General features: G+C 31.2%; 1 protein-coding gene across 2 annotated transcripts in view; it reads right to left on the reverse strand.

Moving 5' to 3' along the window:
• The window catches only part of Neto (Neuropilin and tolloid-like), a 151,120-nt gene that overhangs the window by 53,262 nt on the left and 82,843 nt on the right, over positions 1 to 15,015 (reverse strand). For both annotated transcript variants that reach the window (XM_088049784.1, XM_088049783.1), the window contains one exon: positions 9,768 to 9,968. In XM_088049784.1, coding sequence (XP_087905910.1) covers positions 9,768 to 9,968 — 201 coding nt within the window. The remainder of the gene's footprint in view (positions 1 to 9,767; positions 9,969 to 15,015) is intronic.

Below are 15,015 nucleotides of genomic sequence, written 5' to 3' on the forward strand. Positions count from 1 at the left end.
CAACACTCGTAACCGAGTCCTTTAACAAGATAATAAAAAATAACTTAACGTATCCCCAGAACCAAAAAGCCACATTTAATTAGAACTTCAACGCCACACCTTACTTGAGTTACCGTTTTTGTTCAAATCCTAGCAGACGAAAATCGCGTACGCAGCGTTTGTCAAAAGGAATACGTAAATATAAATCCCAAGTCTAGAATATGCGAAAACGGATCAAAACCCTACTCTATTTATTATTCAGCAGTGAGAACACGAGAACAAACACAGTAGTCCTACAATGGTTACAACAAGGCAAGGTTATTACTCGGCAAGTCAATGTTTGCTTGTCCTCAATATGTTTTCGTCCAATTCTCGCGATTCATCCTTCAAAATCCCTAAGCTTAGCCAAGTCCACCGGATTTTTACCGTCTCTTTGTCTTAAGCTGTCACCAATTCTTCCAGTTCGTTTGTCAGTCACGTCTCCCCTACTGAAAAAATTAAATTAAGAAACAACGCGATGAATGCCCGGAAGTGCTCAAATGAAAATAATTGAAGAGATTGCGAGCTCGACCTCACTTAAACCCAACGATATCCTGTCGGTAACAAAAGGACATTTACGAGAATTAATTGGTTGGTGCAATTAAAATTACGAGAAAAGAATTTTTTTCCTCATAAAAACGCTAAAATTTCAAATTTTCATAAATCTTTACCGATATGTATTGTTAGACGCGAGGTAGCTTATTGTTAAGAATATATAAATTTGTTTACTTGTGTTTGAGAGTCAAAGTTATTGAAAAGACGGAAATCGCAAAAGCTCTTTAAAAATAAGACTTAATTTGCAAAATGCCAACAAGGTGGAATTTAATTGCGTTTTGGTTTTCGCTCGAACAGTTGGCGCAAGTTAGTGATGACTTGAGACTTTCAAGCGGTTTTAAACTGAAATTAAAATTATAAATACATGTGAGACATTTAACTTAAAGTTTATTTTGCTTCAAGTATTGAATTAAAGACTGAAATTAGCTACCGTTGAAAATGTACTTGCGTTCATATGCATAAGTTTAAGTAAACACTTATTAGTAAACAAGTATATGCTTACTTGGGTAGCAGTTGTTTAAAAAGAATACTTAATATAAATACTGAAACGTTATGCCTATAAACGCAATTATATTCTTAAAATTTTCAAGCAAAAGCATTTACTTATTTTTATGCATATCAGCCGAGGTACTTATTCATTAATTTTGAATTTTAAATCTTCTATTAAAATTTAACTACACATAAGTAATTAGGTACTTAATTATGTTTTCGCTTGTGTATGGCATATTAAAAATAGTTTTTGTTTGCATTGTTGTAAAAATGGTGGATGCGCCGGGTCAAATTTAAAATTCCAATTAATGCAAAATGAAAAAGTTCTTGCAGATTTTCTCTGCTGTTAGTTTAAGGTTATGTTTCTTGTGCTAATGTCTTTTATTCTGTTATGACTTTATAACATAATTTACAGGAAATCAATACAAATGTAGTAAATTTTATTTCCATTGTTTCGTCTGGAGCCGTTTAGCAAACTCTTTTTGGTTTAACATAATTTTGACAGTCAGTGCTTAGTGACAAAATTAAATCCAACATGTAATTGAAAACATTACTACAACTTTTTTTTTACTAAAAGCATAATAGTATGTACTTTCTTGCAAACGCAGCAAAAACATCATAAACAGTCCTTTCGCTAAAAGCTCATTGCAAAAGCTCGCTCACATGCCATTACCGTATTACCGCTCGTTTCGCTATAAAGTCATTTCGGCATTTGTATTATAATTATCTATTTTGACCTCATAAATAGTAATCGTCAAATTAATATTCAAATAACATCTTCAGAAACATTATATTTACAAGCGCCCTGGACGCCGTGCGGTAAAAATTGCTCAAATCGTCTGCTCCTCAGATGCGTTTATAAATTAAAATAAAAATACAGTGCAACCTTAATATACCGAACCTCAATATAACGACTTTCTCGATTCAACAAATTTTTCGTAATCCCCTTGAATTGTCCATAAGACCTAATGTAAAATATACCTTTACATTACAAATTTTTTTCCAGAACAACCTCTTTATAACGAAATCTCAACTATCAAAAAAAAGTGTAAATACCTCTAATTAACAAATTTTGTCAACTCAAAACCTCTTTAAAACGTTCCCACCAATAATATGGTAGTTACCCATAGTTATGTGATTCAGTCGCGACAGGTTTCGACACGTTTTTTTCGTAAAACAATCAAAGCCGTGTAATGTACAGTAATGTAAACAGAGTAATTTGATAAAAATGTGTTATCATTTATAAGTAGAAGTTGTTCCCTATTACAAGATGAGGACGTAATGTAATGTGAATGAAACTATTATTTTACCTTTTTATAACAAATTTTAGACCAACCTTACCTCAATATAACAAACCTCAGATTAACAAATTACTTGATATAACGAATATTTACTTGTCCCCTTGCGATTTGTTATATCGAGGTTACACTATAAAAAAGATTGATCGCCAAAGTGGTATTTACCTAAATTATTATATCAATTAAGACAATATTTCTCTTTTCAAATTATATTATTTTTTTTTTATACAGCGCCATCTTGTGTACTTTTTGGGTCGAATTATCAGAATTGACAGATGTCGAAATTTACAAATGTCAGATGTGACAGTTCCCATGAATTTTGAAAAATTCAATTATTTCAATTAAAAGTTTTTCGGCCAAAAAGTTTAATACAACTCTTGTGCGTTAACCATTTTACAGCGCTAAATTATTAAATTATTCAAACTGATTTCGCGCTGTAAAATGTAAGTTACCACACGCGACTGTGATAAACTATTACCTGCTTGCACAAAAATTTTACACATACTGCCGGATAAATCTCTTCAATAAAGTTACTATAAATTTTATGCTTTCTGTCGGCAAACTAAATCTGCCTATCTCTAATACGATATAAAGCCTTTAATAGATATATAAATTCGACATGCTTTTTAGCATTTTTAGTTTTTAGCTATTATAGTTTTGCTTTTTAGCATGCTAAAAAGCAAAACTATAATTCATTTATGCCGGAAAAAGATGCTATCTCAGACGCAAGTTGCTGGAAGTTAGTTGCTTATTCCCGAGTGTCATGCACGAACAAACTGGTTACTACAACGAATTGAAGTAAATATTTTACATTACAAAGAACTTCTTCATTTACTTGAACTTTTATTTTAAAATATCCAAGAGAAAAAAACGATTAAATAAAAAACTGAATATAAAACAACTGATTACGAGAAGCAAATCCTACCTGTTGCAATTAAAAAAGAGATTCGCCATTTCCTTAAAATCTTCCTTAGAAAGATCCTAATTCACCAGCAACATGCTAATCTGCAAAATCTCCGTTGCTTTCAGCTTGCTAAAGGAGAAGTGAATCCCATTTTTATCCTTTTCAAGAGAGCTTTCAATACTGTGCCGAAATGCGCCCTCGCCAAAGAATTACATTATCGTTTATTTGATCCAAACAGTGTTATTTTGTGTGAAGCAGCTTTTGGTGTCCATCGAATTCCATGTTCAAAAAACAAAACATTGTACTATCAAACTCGCTGACTTCTCAACTTTCTCTCATCTCGGATGTACAGCGTTCTTAAAAAATTCAATATCCTGGAAGTTGCTGTTTCGTAGCAACAAAACCCGGTGGCCTTTATCGTCTATCACGTATAGAATATTATTTTAGCAGTCAGAAAAAATCTGATACGTGACAACATTACGGAAATGAAACGTAATTTTGAAAGTGAGCGTAAAGGTTTATGTAGTTCTTTAATTATTTCTAAGGAAAAAAAACAGCAGATAATGGCCAGTTACGAGAGATAACAGTAAATGATGAACGTTCCATTTAAATTGCTAACTACAAATGCAAGTTGTTTTATCTAAATGGCTATTTAATACAGTCAAAGGGCACACTAACTGCTTTTGTAAACAAAACTTTCATTTGTCAGCAACACGAAATTAATTTTAACAAAACCGAAACGGGTTATAATGAACATGGGATTATAGATGGATTTAATGCAACTTTTTGATTAATTTTCTCATTGCAGTTGTTTTTGAATTTCGCATAATGAATTTGTCGACACTTTTCCATTGTGTAAGTTTTTCTATAATTAATTGGGTTGTGAGCTGTGTTCGTTCCACGTTAATTATGATGACCCTAAACCTTTTGCTAACTAGTGGATTAATATTTTCTTATTTTTCATTAGGTGGAGTTATAATAACATTTGTATTAATTTATTCATAAAAGTTGAAATAGAAAATTGTGTTCGAACAATAATCAAAATTCAATTACTTGTTAATGATAATGAACATTTTTAATTGAATTATAAATTTGACAACATTTCCACTAAATTATAATATTTCAGTCGCTTTGTTTAATAAAATTAGATCTTTCATATTAAATTCATATTAAAATACATATTTTTAAATAACAATTAATTGTTTTCAAAGTAAACGTTATACTCTACAATATTAGATTTTTATAAATTCTAAATGGCGGAATAATAAAAGTCCATAGTCAGTAGGTAAATGTTTGTTGTTAACAAAAATTTTTACCGCATTGGTTTAGGTATTATGGAAATAATTTGTAATTTTTATAATCCTAGCAGTAAGCTGAAAATGAGCCAAAAAATTAAATGGGAAACAAAATTAGCTCTCTTCCCGTCTTTGCATAGTTGGATTTCATCTTCTCTTTATTTACTTTCATGTTTGTTTTTGTTTAATTCTTAGTATCGTGTGTTAAAAAAAAACAGGTCAAAGTCACCTTAGACACGACTTTGTTAGCATAAAAGGCATTAGTTTTACTGCAATTTTATTCTACAGAATCGGTAAAATTAAAGTTTAAATAATCATGATCTCCGTTTTTGGACTACACTGGCTGGGTCTTTGTTGCGTGACACTATTCAATTATTAAGGCCACATCCAAAATCGTCTTTAATTTGCAAATTAGTTTTTTTTTCATTAGTAGTTTAAAGAACTAGGGGTCGGTTTACACAATAATTTAATTAAAATTATGTTAATCTCGCATCTAATTTGACGATTGCTGACATTTGATTGGCGGAAAAACGATCACATGGCACTTTAACATGTTGTTATTTCATTTACTGTTATTACAATAAATTATTGCGCTCATTGAAAATGAATTTGTTAAATGTTCTATGCCTATAATCATTAAATGTTCTAAATTGCTTTAAAATTCTGTACATAAAATTTCGTTACTGATTGTGAGAAAAAAGTGAATAAATAATATGCAGTTTGAAAATCAATACTCTAAAGTCTTAAGACCTACAAGCAACTACACTCAAGCAGCAAAGTATAGAGATTAAAACGCCGATTTCCATTTTATCCAAACGATTTGAATTAATAACTGCACATTACACCCGTTTCAAACAATTCAGCGACGATCACTTACAACACTTTAATTAAAGTGTTGCTACTGAAATTTTAGTAAACGTAGACAGGATTATTGTTTGAACATTCACATTAATAGTCTCATCTCGCTAAGATTAAACGCTCACGATAGCATTTTGTTGTCATTTTCTATTGCCATTGGCAGTCTGAATACGTAAGCAGACATAAATCCTATTTTCATGCTTAAACTAGATTTGCTAAGTTTAGAGAATCGAACGTACGTTATTGAACATTTAAACGAATTTGGAATTAATAACATAGTTGAACCAAAAGATTTTCGATTTACCCCGTGAAACGTATTTCAGTTGACTTAGTAAAGTTAATGATTTATTTGTTTTTGTTGAAACAAAAAGCCAAATTTCATATGTGGGTGTATGTGGACAGTGAACAAGATCTCGGTGATTGTATTTTTAAAATGAACAACATTTACAAATACGAAGCTGGATCGTGTAATCTTGTAACTACGTTGGCGGTGTTGTGACCAGAAACCACTCCATTAATTGAACTTGTGAACTTGTTACCGCGAAACGATTTGTTCTATGTGAAAATAAATTAGTACGTGGCTGAAAACCTGAACAGACAACAAGGAAGCTGAGTGGGAGGAATTTTAATAGGTTTTTTGGTGGATGCTAATATAAAACAGGTTTTTCGCTATTTGGATAAAATATAGCAAGAATAAACTCCACCATTATTGAAAGAAAAAAACTGAAAACTGAAAATTTTGATATTGTAAAATTTGCTGCAAAAGTCAATAAAACGTCAGTGCAATCAAATCAAATTTAAGCTAAATGTGTCTGCATCCTCGGTGTCACAAACCGTAAAAAATAATATTTTTAGTTTGACAAAAACTCAATTTAAAAGATTATCTAATTACCGTCTGTATCCCAATTTTTATAGCCAACGTTGGTACCTACAATTTTGTATTATCCTGAAAAGCTCATAGCAAAAGCTCGCTCAAATGCAGCTCTCCGACTACGCCGGCGAGCCGCATTACTGATTGTTTTGCAATGAGGTCCTTTTGCTTGTTCTTTAAATAATCATTATTGCAAGTTTAATAAAAGTCCAAGCATGTACAATCTATCAACTGATTATAATTTATGGCAGCCTGTACAGATATGATGCACAGATTATATTCCAATCGTTACAATACCCTCAATATCGACAACAATCTCCATTGTTTACTTGATCAGTACAAAAGTTCATCCTGATACATTGCCAGCTCATCAGTATTACCATCATTTCCTCAACAAAACTTCCTCTTGTCTGATGTTTCCAATGACCTATTTCCAAATTTCGATTCAAAATGAAAAGAATTATAATATTCATTTTCAAAACTTTATTTTGTTCTCATTGAATATCATCACAAAGTTGTTGCCACAAGATGCTAACATTGTTCTATTAGGTATTTGTCTCAACAATTCCTGTCTCTAGACCGAAACATCCGCTTTGTTTCCTTGTCTCTCGAATATAATAAGTCATTAACGTGCAAAACTTATGCTTCGTGTGTTCTGAATTCCTTCTGATTGATCGTTGGTATTTATTATGTTGGAAGTTTACATAGAAACATAGGAGAAGTTTATAACCTTGTTTCCAGCTAACAACGCGTTTGAAAACAGGGAAAATTGAGAGGGCAAATTTTAACAAGGTGAGCGAGTCAACGAATATCTCTGTCAAAAATTTTCGTTCATATCAAACGAATATGAATCAATACAATTTAAGAATGATTAAAATAAAACTTAATTGTTTTGAAAAGATTGGATTACTTCTAGCGACTGGCAAGAAACTAATTGCATTAAACAGAAACTATCTTATTAGAAGAAAACTCTAAAAAAAAAGCTATCGTTGTGAAAGAAGCATTGAAAAATTACAAGCCCCAAAAATGTATGTAAAAAATTTTAAATTTAATAAAAATGCAAGAAATAGCAATTTACTTGAAGTAATTTAGCATAACCAATCGCAAACTAAATAATAATACAGGGTCCGCCAAAACTAGTGTCCCGGGCCAAAATCGCTATTAATTATGAAGCTATCAAAATATTTTTTTTTGTACATAAAGAGGAAACGGAGCGCTACAAACTGATGCGATCAGTTTTACTCTTGTGTTAACCATATGTGAAATAAACGCAGAAAACTACGTTTTTCAAAAATCAAAATGGAGAAAATAGTGGAAAAGTCAGCCTGTCTTGCCCCATTTTTCGTGAAAAGGATGAAAATGATATTAAAATTTGAATTAAAATATCTGGTACCGAGATATTAAATAATTCTTCAAATTTAGACAGGTTTACGACAATTGATTCTTCACCGCAAACTAGTCCCTACTAAGCGATTTATGATCGGTAATATTTTTACCCACAATGGGTTGGATCTTTCATCGGACGGACCAACTGTTTGTTATCAGGTCCATGGTAATCTCCTAGGTATTTAGGGGCCAGTTTGCGGCTTGGAAGCCAGATCATAAATCTTATAAGGGAGTTAAAACGATTTTTAAGAATCATCATTCATCGGTACCACATATTTTAATTCACATTTTAATATCATTTTCATACTTTTGGTGAAAAATGGAACAAGACAGGTTGGGTGCCCCACTACTTTCTTTATTTTAATTTTTGAAAAACGTAGTTTTTTGCGTTTATTTCACATATGGTTAACACAAGAGTAAAACTGATCATATCAGTTTGTAGCGCTCCGTTTCCTCTTTATGTACAAAAAAAATTATTTTTATAGCTTCATAATTAATAGCGATTTTGGCCCGGGACACTAGTGTTGGCGGACCCTGTACAGGTGTTCCAGAACTTGCAAAGAACCACTTTCAAACTGCAAGATAATCTGTGGTTAACGGATCTACCGCAAATTCTGGAATATCCTGTATATTCAATTTAATTAAAAACTTTTTTATTTTGTGTAATAAACTCGAATTTTATGAATCAAAGGATCATATTATAAAACATGAAATTATTAAGTATTTTATTAAAAATGCATAGTTATCCATGTAGGTTTTAAAATATTATGGCTTGTTCAACACAAACATCACATTTAATGAAAATTAAAATTTGTTAAATAAAACATAAAGCTTTCGGATATTTTGAAATATGGAAATTCAAATAGGTATGCTTTTGTTTAAATTGTGAAGAAATTAAAACCGCTGGCGTTGTGGTAATTTTACTCATCGACGCATCAAATATTTATTACGTGTACAAATGTGGGCATAATGACACATTTTATTCACTTAAAAAATCAAATCCTCATTATACTCGAATGTTCTACTATATTTTATCTAAATCCTATTAGTTGAACGAAAACATTAAAAACATTGAGACAGCTAATTTATTAGCATTTGAAAAGCCATACTTGCGTTCTTGACAATGAATGACATCACTACTTTATTATATTATGATTGTAGAGAGTAAGATGTTTATCTTTCTTAAATGAGGGAGTAAAGGAGCAGTTTATTAGCGAGTATTAGATAAACGTTTTTATCCAAAATGCACTAATAAAGTAGTACTTTATTCACTCATTTTAGACCAATAAAGTACTCTTTTATTCTCTAATAGCTATTTATTTGAGAAGGATATTAAGTAATTCATAATAAACGAGGACGTTACTTGTTAACGTCCGAGTTTTTTATGCATTACTTAATATCCGTAGTAAATACAAAGCTTTATCGAAACATGGACGAAGGTGGCAATGTTACCACTCAACAGTTCTGCAAATTTCCAATTTTTGACGGAAGTTTTGAACGCGATGAAACAGCGAGAAAAGCATTTTCCAAGATATTTTATGTTAGAATTAATATAAATAAATGCAGATCTTCAGAATGTCTTTAATTTTGGTCTTTGGAGTTGCTTTCGTTTGCATAAAAACGTTGAATATTATGGATTAATGGCAACTGTGCTATTATGAGATGGTAACTATGCTATTATGAAACAGTAACTATGTTATTATGAATTATTTGTATCATCACTATTATGATGTACTTTACACGTAAGCATACAAAGGTATTAGATACATCTTAATCATCATGTTTCGATAAACACTTTAACGAACATTATGCTACATTTCCATGACAACAATGCAAGCAAGGCTTTCTAAACGCTGAAAATTTGTCACTGCTGTCACTTCTGTCAATTCTTTTAATGCCTTAATTGCAACCAACAGACGCTTTGGATAAAATCTAGTATTATATTCGGATGTAAGGACAAATTATTCATTCCTAAAATCTTATTCTCTCGATCTACGATCTCGTTATTCAGTTATTCTCAACAAGTAACGTCCTCGTTCATTATGAATTACTTAATATCCTTCTCAAATAAATAGCTATTAAACTTGACTTACCTTCAATGACTCTCACGCAATTAGTGTTGTTTGTGTAGTTGGGTTTATCTTCAAATCCTGGACTATAAAACTCATGTTTCTGCATGTCCCCCCATATGAATCGATAACAAGGATCGGTTTTCGGAATATTAGGCTCGACTAAAGTATCCGACTGTGGCATCTCTGGTGAAGCCGTAGTTAGCTCTCGACTTCGTCTGTCACCTAAAACAAGATCAAAAGCACGTTTCATACAAATCTTTTGATAAGAAGTGGTATCGTATTTTACGCTAATCCAAAATAAATCGTTCAAGTGGCAATAAAACGGCCTATACAAATAAATTCGATTCGGGTAAACAAAAATTGCAATAAAACGAAGTTTAGGAAGAATAAAAGTTGTTTGGGTAGGAAGTAACAGGAGAGTTTACACGGCGTGTGGTCGCGAGCATGAACGGGCTTAGTCGGGAATAAATTGTAGGGGAACACGTGACGGTATTGTCATTTTTAATAGTGGGATGCCTGTTGAAATGTGGAGCAGAACGAACTGGGTTAGTTGGGAATCCAGGTTTATAGAACACGCACGTTGCGGGGATTTAGCACGGTTTAATATAAGATTCTTTAAATGATTTTCTTTGAAATGGCATTTTATATAAAGCAACACGTTACTAAAAAAGCGGACAAGTAATTACACACATTTCCGAGTTTGTCTGCTTTAGCGCTTACATCTTTATAAAAAAAATCGGAATTTAGCGCATTGGACTGCATTAATGAATTATTGTCTAAAACGTAGTCTATTTTTCTCAAAATGTTCTGCAGAGTCTCCAGAAAATCGCCGTTGTTATCAAGGTAATGTTAAATCTCTGTGAAACTTTATACATAGCGTAAATTGCTCCACAACATTCTGACAACTAAATCATTCGTGATGACAAGGAAATGCAAACTGGTGCACTGTTATCATATAATGCCATCTCATCTGATTTTAGTTCTCGACAAACAGTAATGTTTCCGACCACTTTGTACAAACGTCCTTCTGAACCACTGGTTAACGGATTTCTTGGTATCTGTGTAATCAGAGTTTATGTAATAATTTCAATTTTAATCTGTAATAGAACGAAGACAACTTAACGTCACTAAATGTAAAATAAAGATAATATTATAAACTAAAAATTTATTTATTCATTTTGACACAACTAGAAACTGTAATTTTAAAATATTGTTTATTCATTTCTAAACCGGCAACACATGAAAACTTACAGTAGATTAGCAAAAGTGTCTTTTAAATCCAAAATTAATAGCAAAGAACAATCACTTTTTTAGTAGATAAGTCTAATAAATTATTTGGTTAAGATTTATCCAGGTAATTGCTACTCCATAATTATCTAATAAAAAGTGCATAGTGCATAATTAGCTTGTTTTCCAATCGATTAATTAGATGATGTTAAGCAGCCAACAATTTACTCATTACGTTTAACATCATTAATTATAATTACCATCACACAAGCTGTTTGTGGCACAGACGAACAATGATCAGAATTTCAAATTAATTAAATTATTTCAAACTACTATCAGAAATTTAAACTTTTTTCTATTCAGGAGTAGGTATAGTACTTAATTTATGAATTACAAACGGTTGTTCCTTAAAGTAAATTCATGGTTACACACATTGCAATGTTTTGCTTTAAAATTTGATCTAATCCATTATTACTTATTATTAAAAATTAATAACACTGTAATTTCTTTTTTTTCAAACGTCAAAAAATTGACACATTGTCTAGCTCGGTTGTCAAGGTAAAGTTTTACTTATATGCTTGGGCTCCACCGTAACCATAGAAATGTTTCCATTGCACTATGATTCTGCATGAATTTAATTTTTTTAAATTAAAATAGAGTAATTTTCTATCATTTGCAAAAAAAATGCTTTGCCTGTTAATGTCTGCCTCACTACAACACAGGAACAGGCTTAGCACACAAAGCTTAATTTTTGCTCTGAATGACTTAATGTACTATTATAAAGTGCTAATATATCTACTATTGTAACATAAAAATAACTAGGTCAATGTCGTATGAAAAATGTATTCTAGCAAAGTTTTTTTGTTCATTAGTCCCAGAAGATGTACCTCTATTGGTAAAAAAGTGTTCGTTTACGGTATAAAATAGAGCAAAAGAAATAGAAAAAGAATAGGTCATTTTTTATACATCAACGTAGTAAATATTATACAGTTTGGGGAATTGATACCCGATGAATGGGAACAATTTTAATAAGAAGTGGTAGAGGAGTAGTGTCAGTGGGTGGTATTACTCCCCTCAACGCATCTTAGCGACAAAGCTCTCGAAAATTGTAACTCAAATTCATTGAGAATGGCAATGCCTATCATTACTGATAAAAAAGTAAAATTGTTGCATTTTGCATTTGAACGACTAAATCTCTCTAACAGCGAAGAATTACTAAAAGAGCAATCATGTTAACACCTCGTCTTACCAAAAATCATAAAACAATGCCACGACGCATGCATTCGCGCTGATGGGGGTAAATTATTTTTATCTTCCTCGCTCCAATAGCAATTATTGTTTTCTTTGTTGCGCTCATCTATTTGTCCATTAATCGGTCTTGGACTCAAAAAAAATTCATGTTTCTTGATGTGTGTGAGAATGAAAGAATGCAAGAATTTCTTTCTCGCTCGGTGTCCCCCACTTTCTATTAAATTTTATTCCATAATAGGGAGAATGCAAAAATGTAACCTATATGTTTTTGTACCAAATTTTGTAGAATATTGTTCAAATAACGCAGTGGTGCAAAAATTTTTGAAAAATACATGACGGTTTTGCCAAAATTGGCTAAAGAAATTTAAATATTCAGGCGGGAGCTGAAACACTTTTTCATTGGTTTGACGTCACATCTCAGCTACGCGCTCCGCCTACTGATGGAATTCCGTTTAACACCAGCGTTACAATTTATGGTTGTTTTTGCAAAAGAATTTATACACAATAGAAACGGGATTTCAAAAATGGTATGGGATTTTTTATCAAGAAATCCTAACTTTGCGGTGAAAGTGTCGCGGTAACTACATTTTTCTTTAACTTGATATGCCAGTTTACAATGAATGGTTGGGTTTTTATTATCCAAGAGAAATACAATTATAATTATTATGTTGATGTTTCTTATTCAACCGGTATACTTTCAAACGTTTATTCACATTTTTGCTTTGCATCATTCTCGGTCGGCGGGCGCATTTATCGCATTTACCGCATTTAACGATAATTTCTACGAATACACAATCAGATTTATTATTTCTTTCTCTCTCTTAACATCTTTGTAGAAAAAATATGGTTTTTACATTTTGATCTATTCTGATTTGATTGAATTTTGTTCATGTACCTACGATATAATAACCATCTATTATTTTCTATATTCGGAAATAATTATTATGAAGAATACGCTCTCCGTAGGTATTCGCAAGAAAATTTATAATTCAATAATTTGGTAGAAATTAAATAGGTGGTTTACTGTATTAGATTTTTTATAATTAGACCAAATTAATAACAATAACTGATCCAAAGCTCTTGTTGTTTTTTTAATTTTTAATTTCTATTCAATCCACTATACAGTATGTCCCCGGATTGAGTTCACAAGAGAGAAAAAAAAAGTTATTTTCCATTTTACAAAAAAATGACAATGGAATAACATTTTTGCTTAATTCAAAACAGATAAATCTGCAATTAAAATTTCAAAATTATTAGTTTGTACTCTTAAAATCAATTTTTTCATATTTTTATTTATTGAATTTTCTAATCGTAAGTACTTAATAGTAGGCTGTGAATTTAAAATATTAAATAGTGCATTAAAGATTAAACGAAAATTTACTCAATAATGGGTAAGTATTTAAAACTCGGATAATAAATGCAGTTGCATCCGATAAAATTCGAAACAGTCGAATTACGAGTTAGAATTATTGAACTATGTGCTGAAAGAGGTGTGGGTTAATCAAATATTGGTTTAAATTAAGGAATAAATTTTATTCTTTTGGCATTTGTTGCATAATTAAAAATAAAAAAGTTCTTTGTTAGTTTTTGGTTTTTACGATTTTAGAAACACATTCTGATAAGTTTTAATTTAAGCAAAAACTATTTATTCCGTGATTTATGCGTAAAATTAAAAATAAAGTTTTTTTTCCTTTTGCAAATTCAATCCGGGGACATACTAGATAGACTACTCTATAGAATAAAAGTCGCAACTAAATTGGTAAATTTCTTCGAATAGTTTTTTCGTTAGACCAAAGGATTTTTTTATTAAAACCCCCAACACTTCAAGTCTTTGAGAAAAGGTACAATTGGCAGTTGTTTCGGATATAACAAAAGTCTTCAGTTTAAGCAAAAAATTCATTGTTTTTAAGTTTGTATAAAGCACTTTAATAAATAAAGTCAGTGTATGTAGCATGTGGACTAGAGATAAAGTCAATCAAAAATGTAATACCTGCATGTATCATGGGTAATAACATAATTAATTTCAATAAATTTAAAATATTACACTTTATAGAAACATCAGACATCGAACATCTCGCGGCCGAAAAGCATTTTTTTTCTTCTTATTGTCTTAAGGAACTGTTATAAATATTTTTTCGGGTGCATTAATACTAGCACTTTTACATTCTGGCACAAAACACCTCTGTTTTGACCCCATTTTCAATTATAAAGACGGCAATCGAATTAGAGTAATACAAACGCACGGCTCTGCTAAGAGAGAAGCTGAGATGTGACGTCACAAAGCTAGCCTCGCTGATAGGTATGTTTTCCAATCTCGCTCGAATCGGACTTTTAAAAACGCTTAAAAAATTATAAACAATTTTTTTGCAATTTTTCTATTAGCAACATCATTATTATTATTATTATACATCATTATACGACATGAAAACTATCGATTTTCATCAAAATTCAAAAATGTGCATTCTCCCCATTCCCCAAACTGTATACATTCAAAACTTTGTTAAAGTTGGGCGATCAGTTCTAATTTTTAAAATAAGAATTCATATCTTGAAAGTAACAAATTATTACTAGAATAACTAATTAATAAATACTCTTTGATCATTCTTATTTGTTATTCAGAGCCAGGTGTTAAAAATTTATATCTGGATTAAATTTGTTACAGTAAATTGACCCCTTTAATCCTTTAACTATGCAGCAATGAAATTTTGGCCATCTAGCATTAAAAATAATTTCATTCTCCTTAAATAGACCTATAATCTTGCTATCGTCTGTTTTTGGCTAACCCTATTAT

This window comes from Gnatocerus cornutus, chromosome 1 (genome assembly GCF_029298725.1).
Source record: "Gnatocerus cornutus isolate USDA-ARS CGAHR chromosome 1, icGnaCorn1.1, whole genome shotgun sequence".
Lineage (NCBI taxonomy): Eukaryota > Metazoa > Arthropoda > Insecta > Coleoptera > Tenebrionidae > Gnatocerus > Gnatocerus cornutus.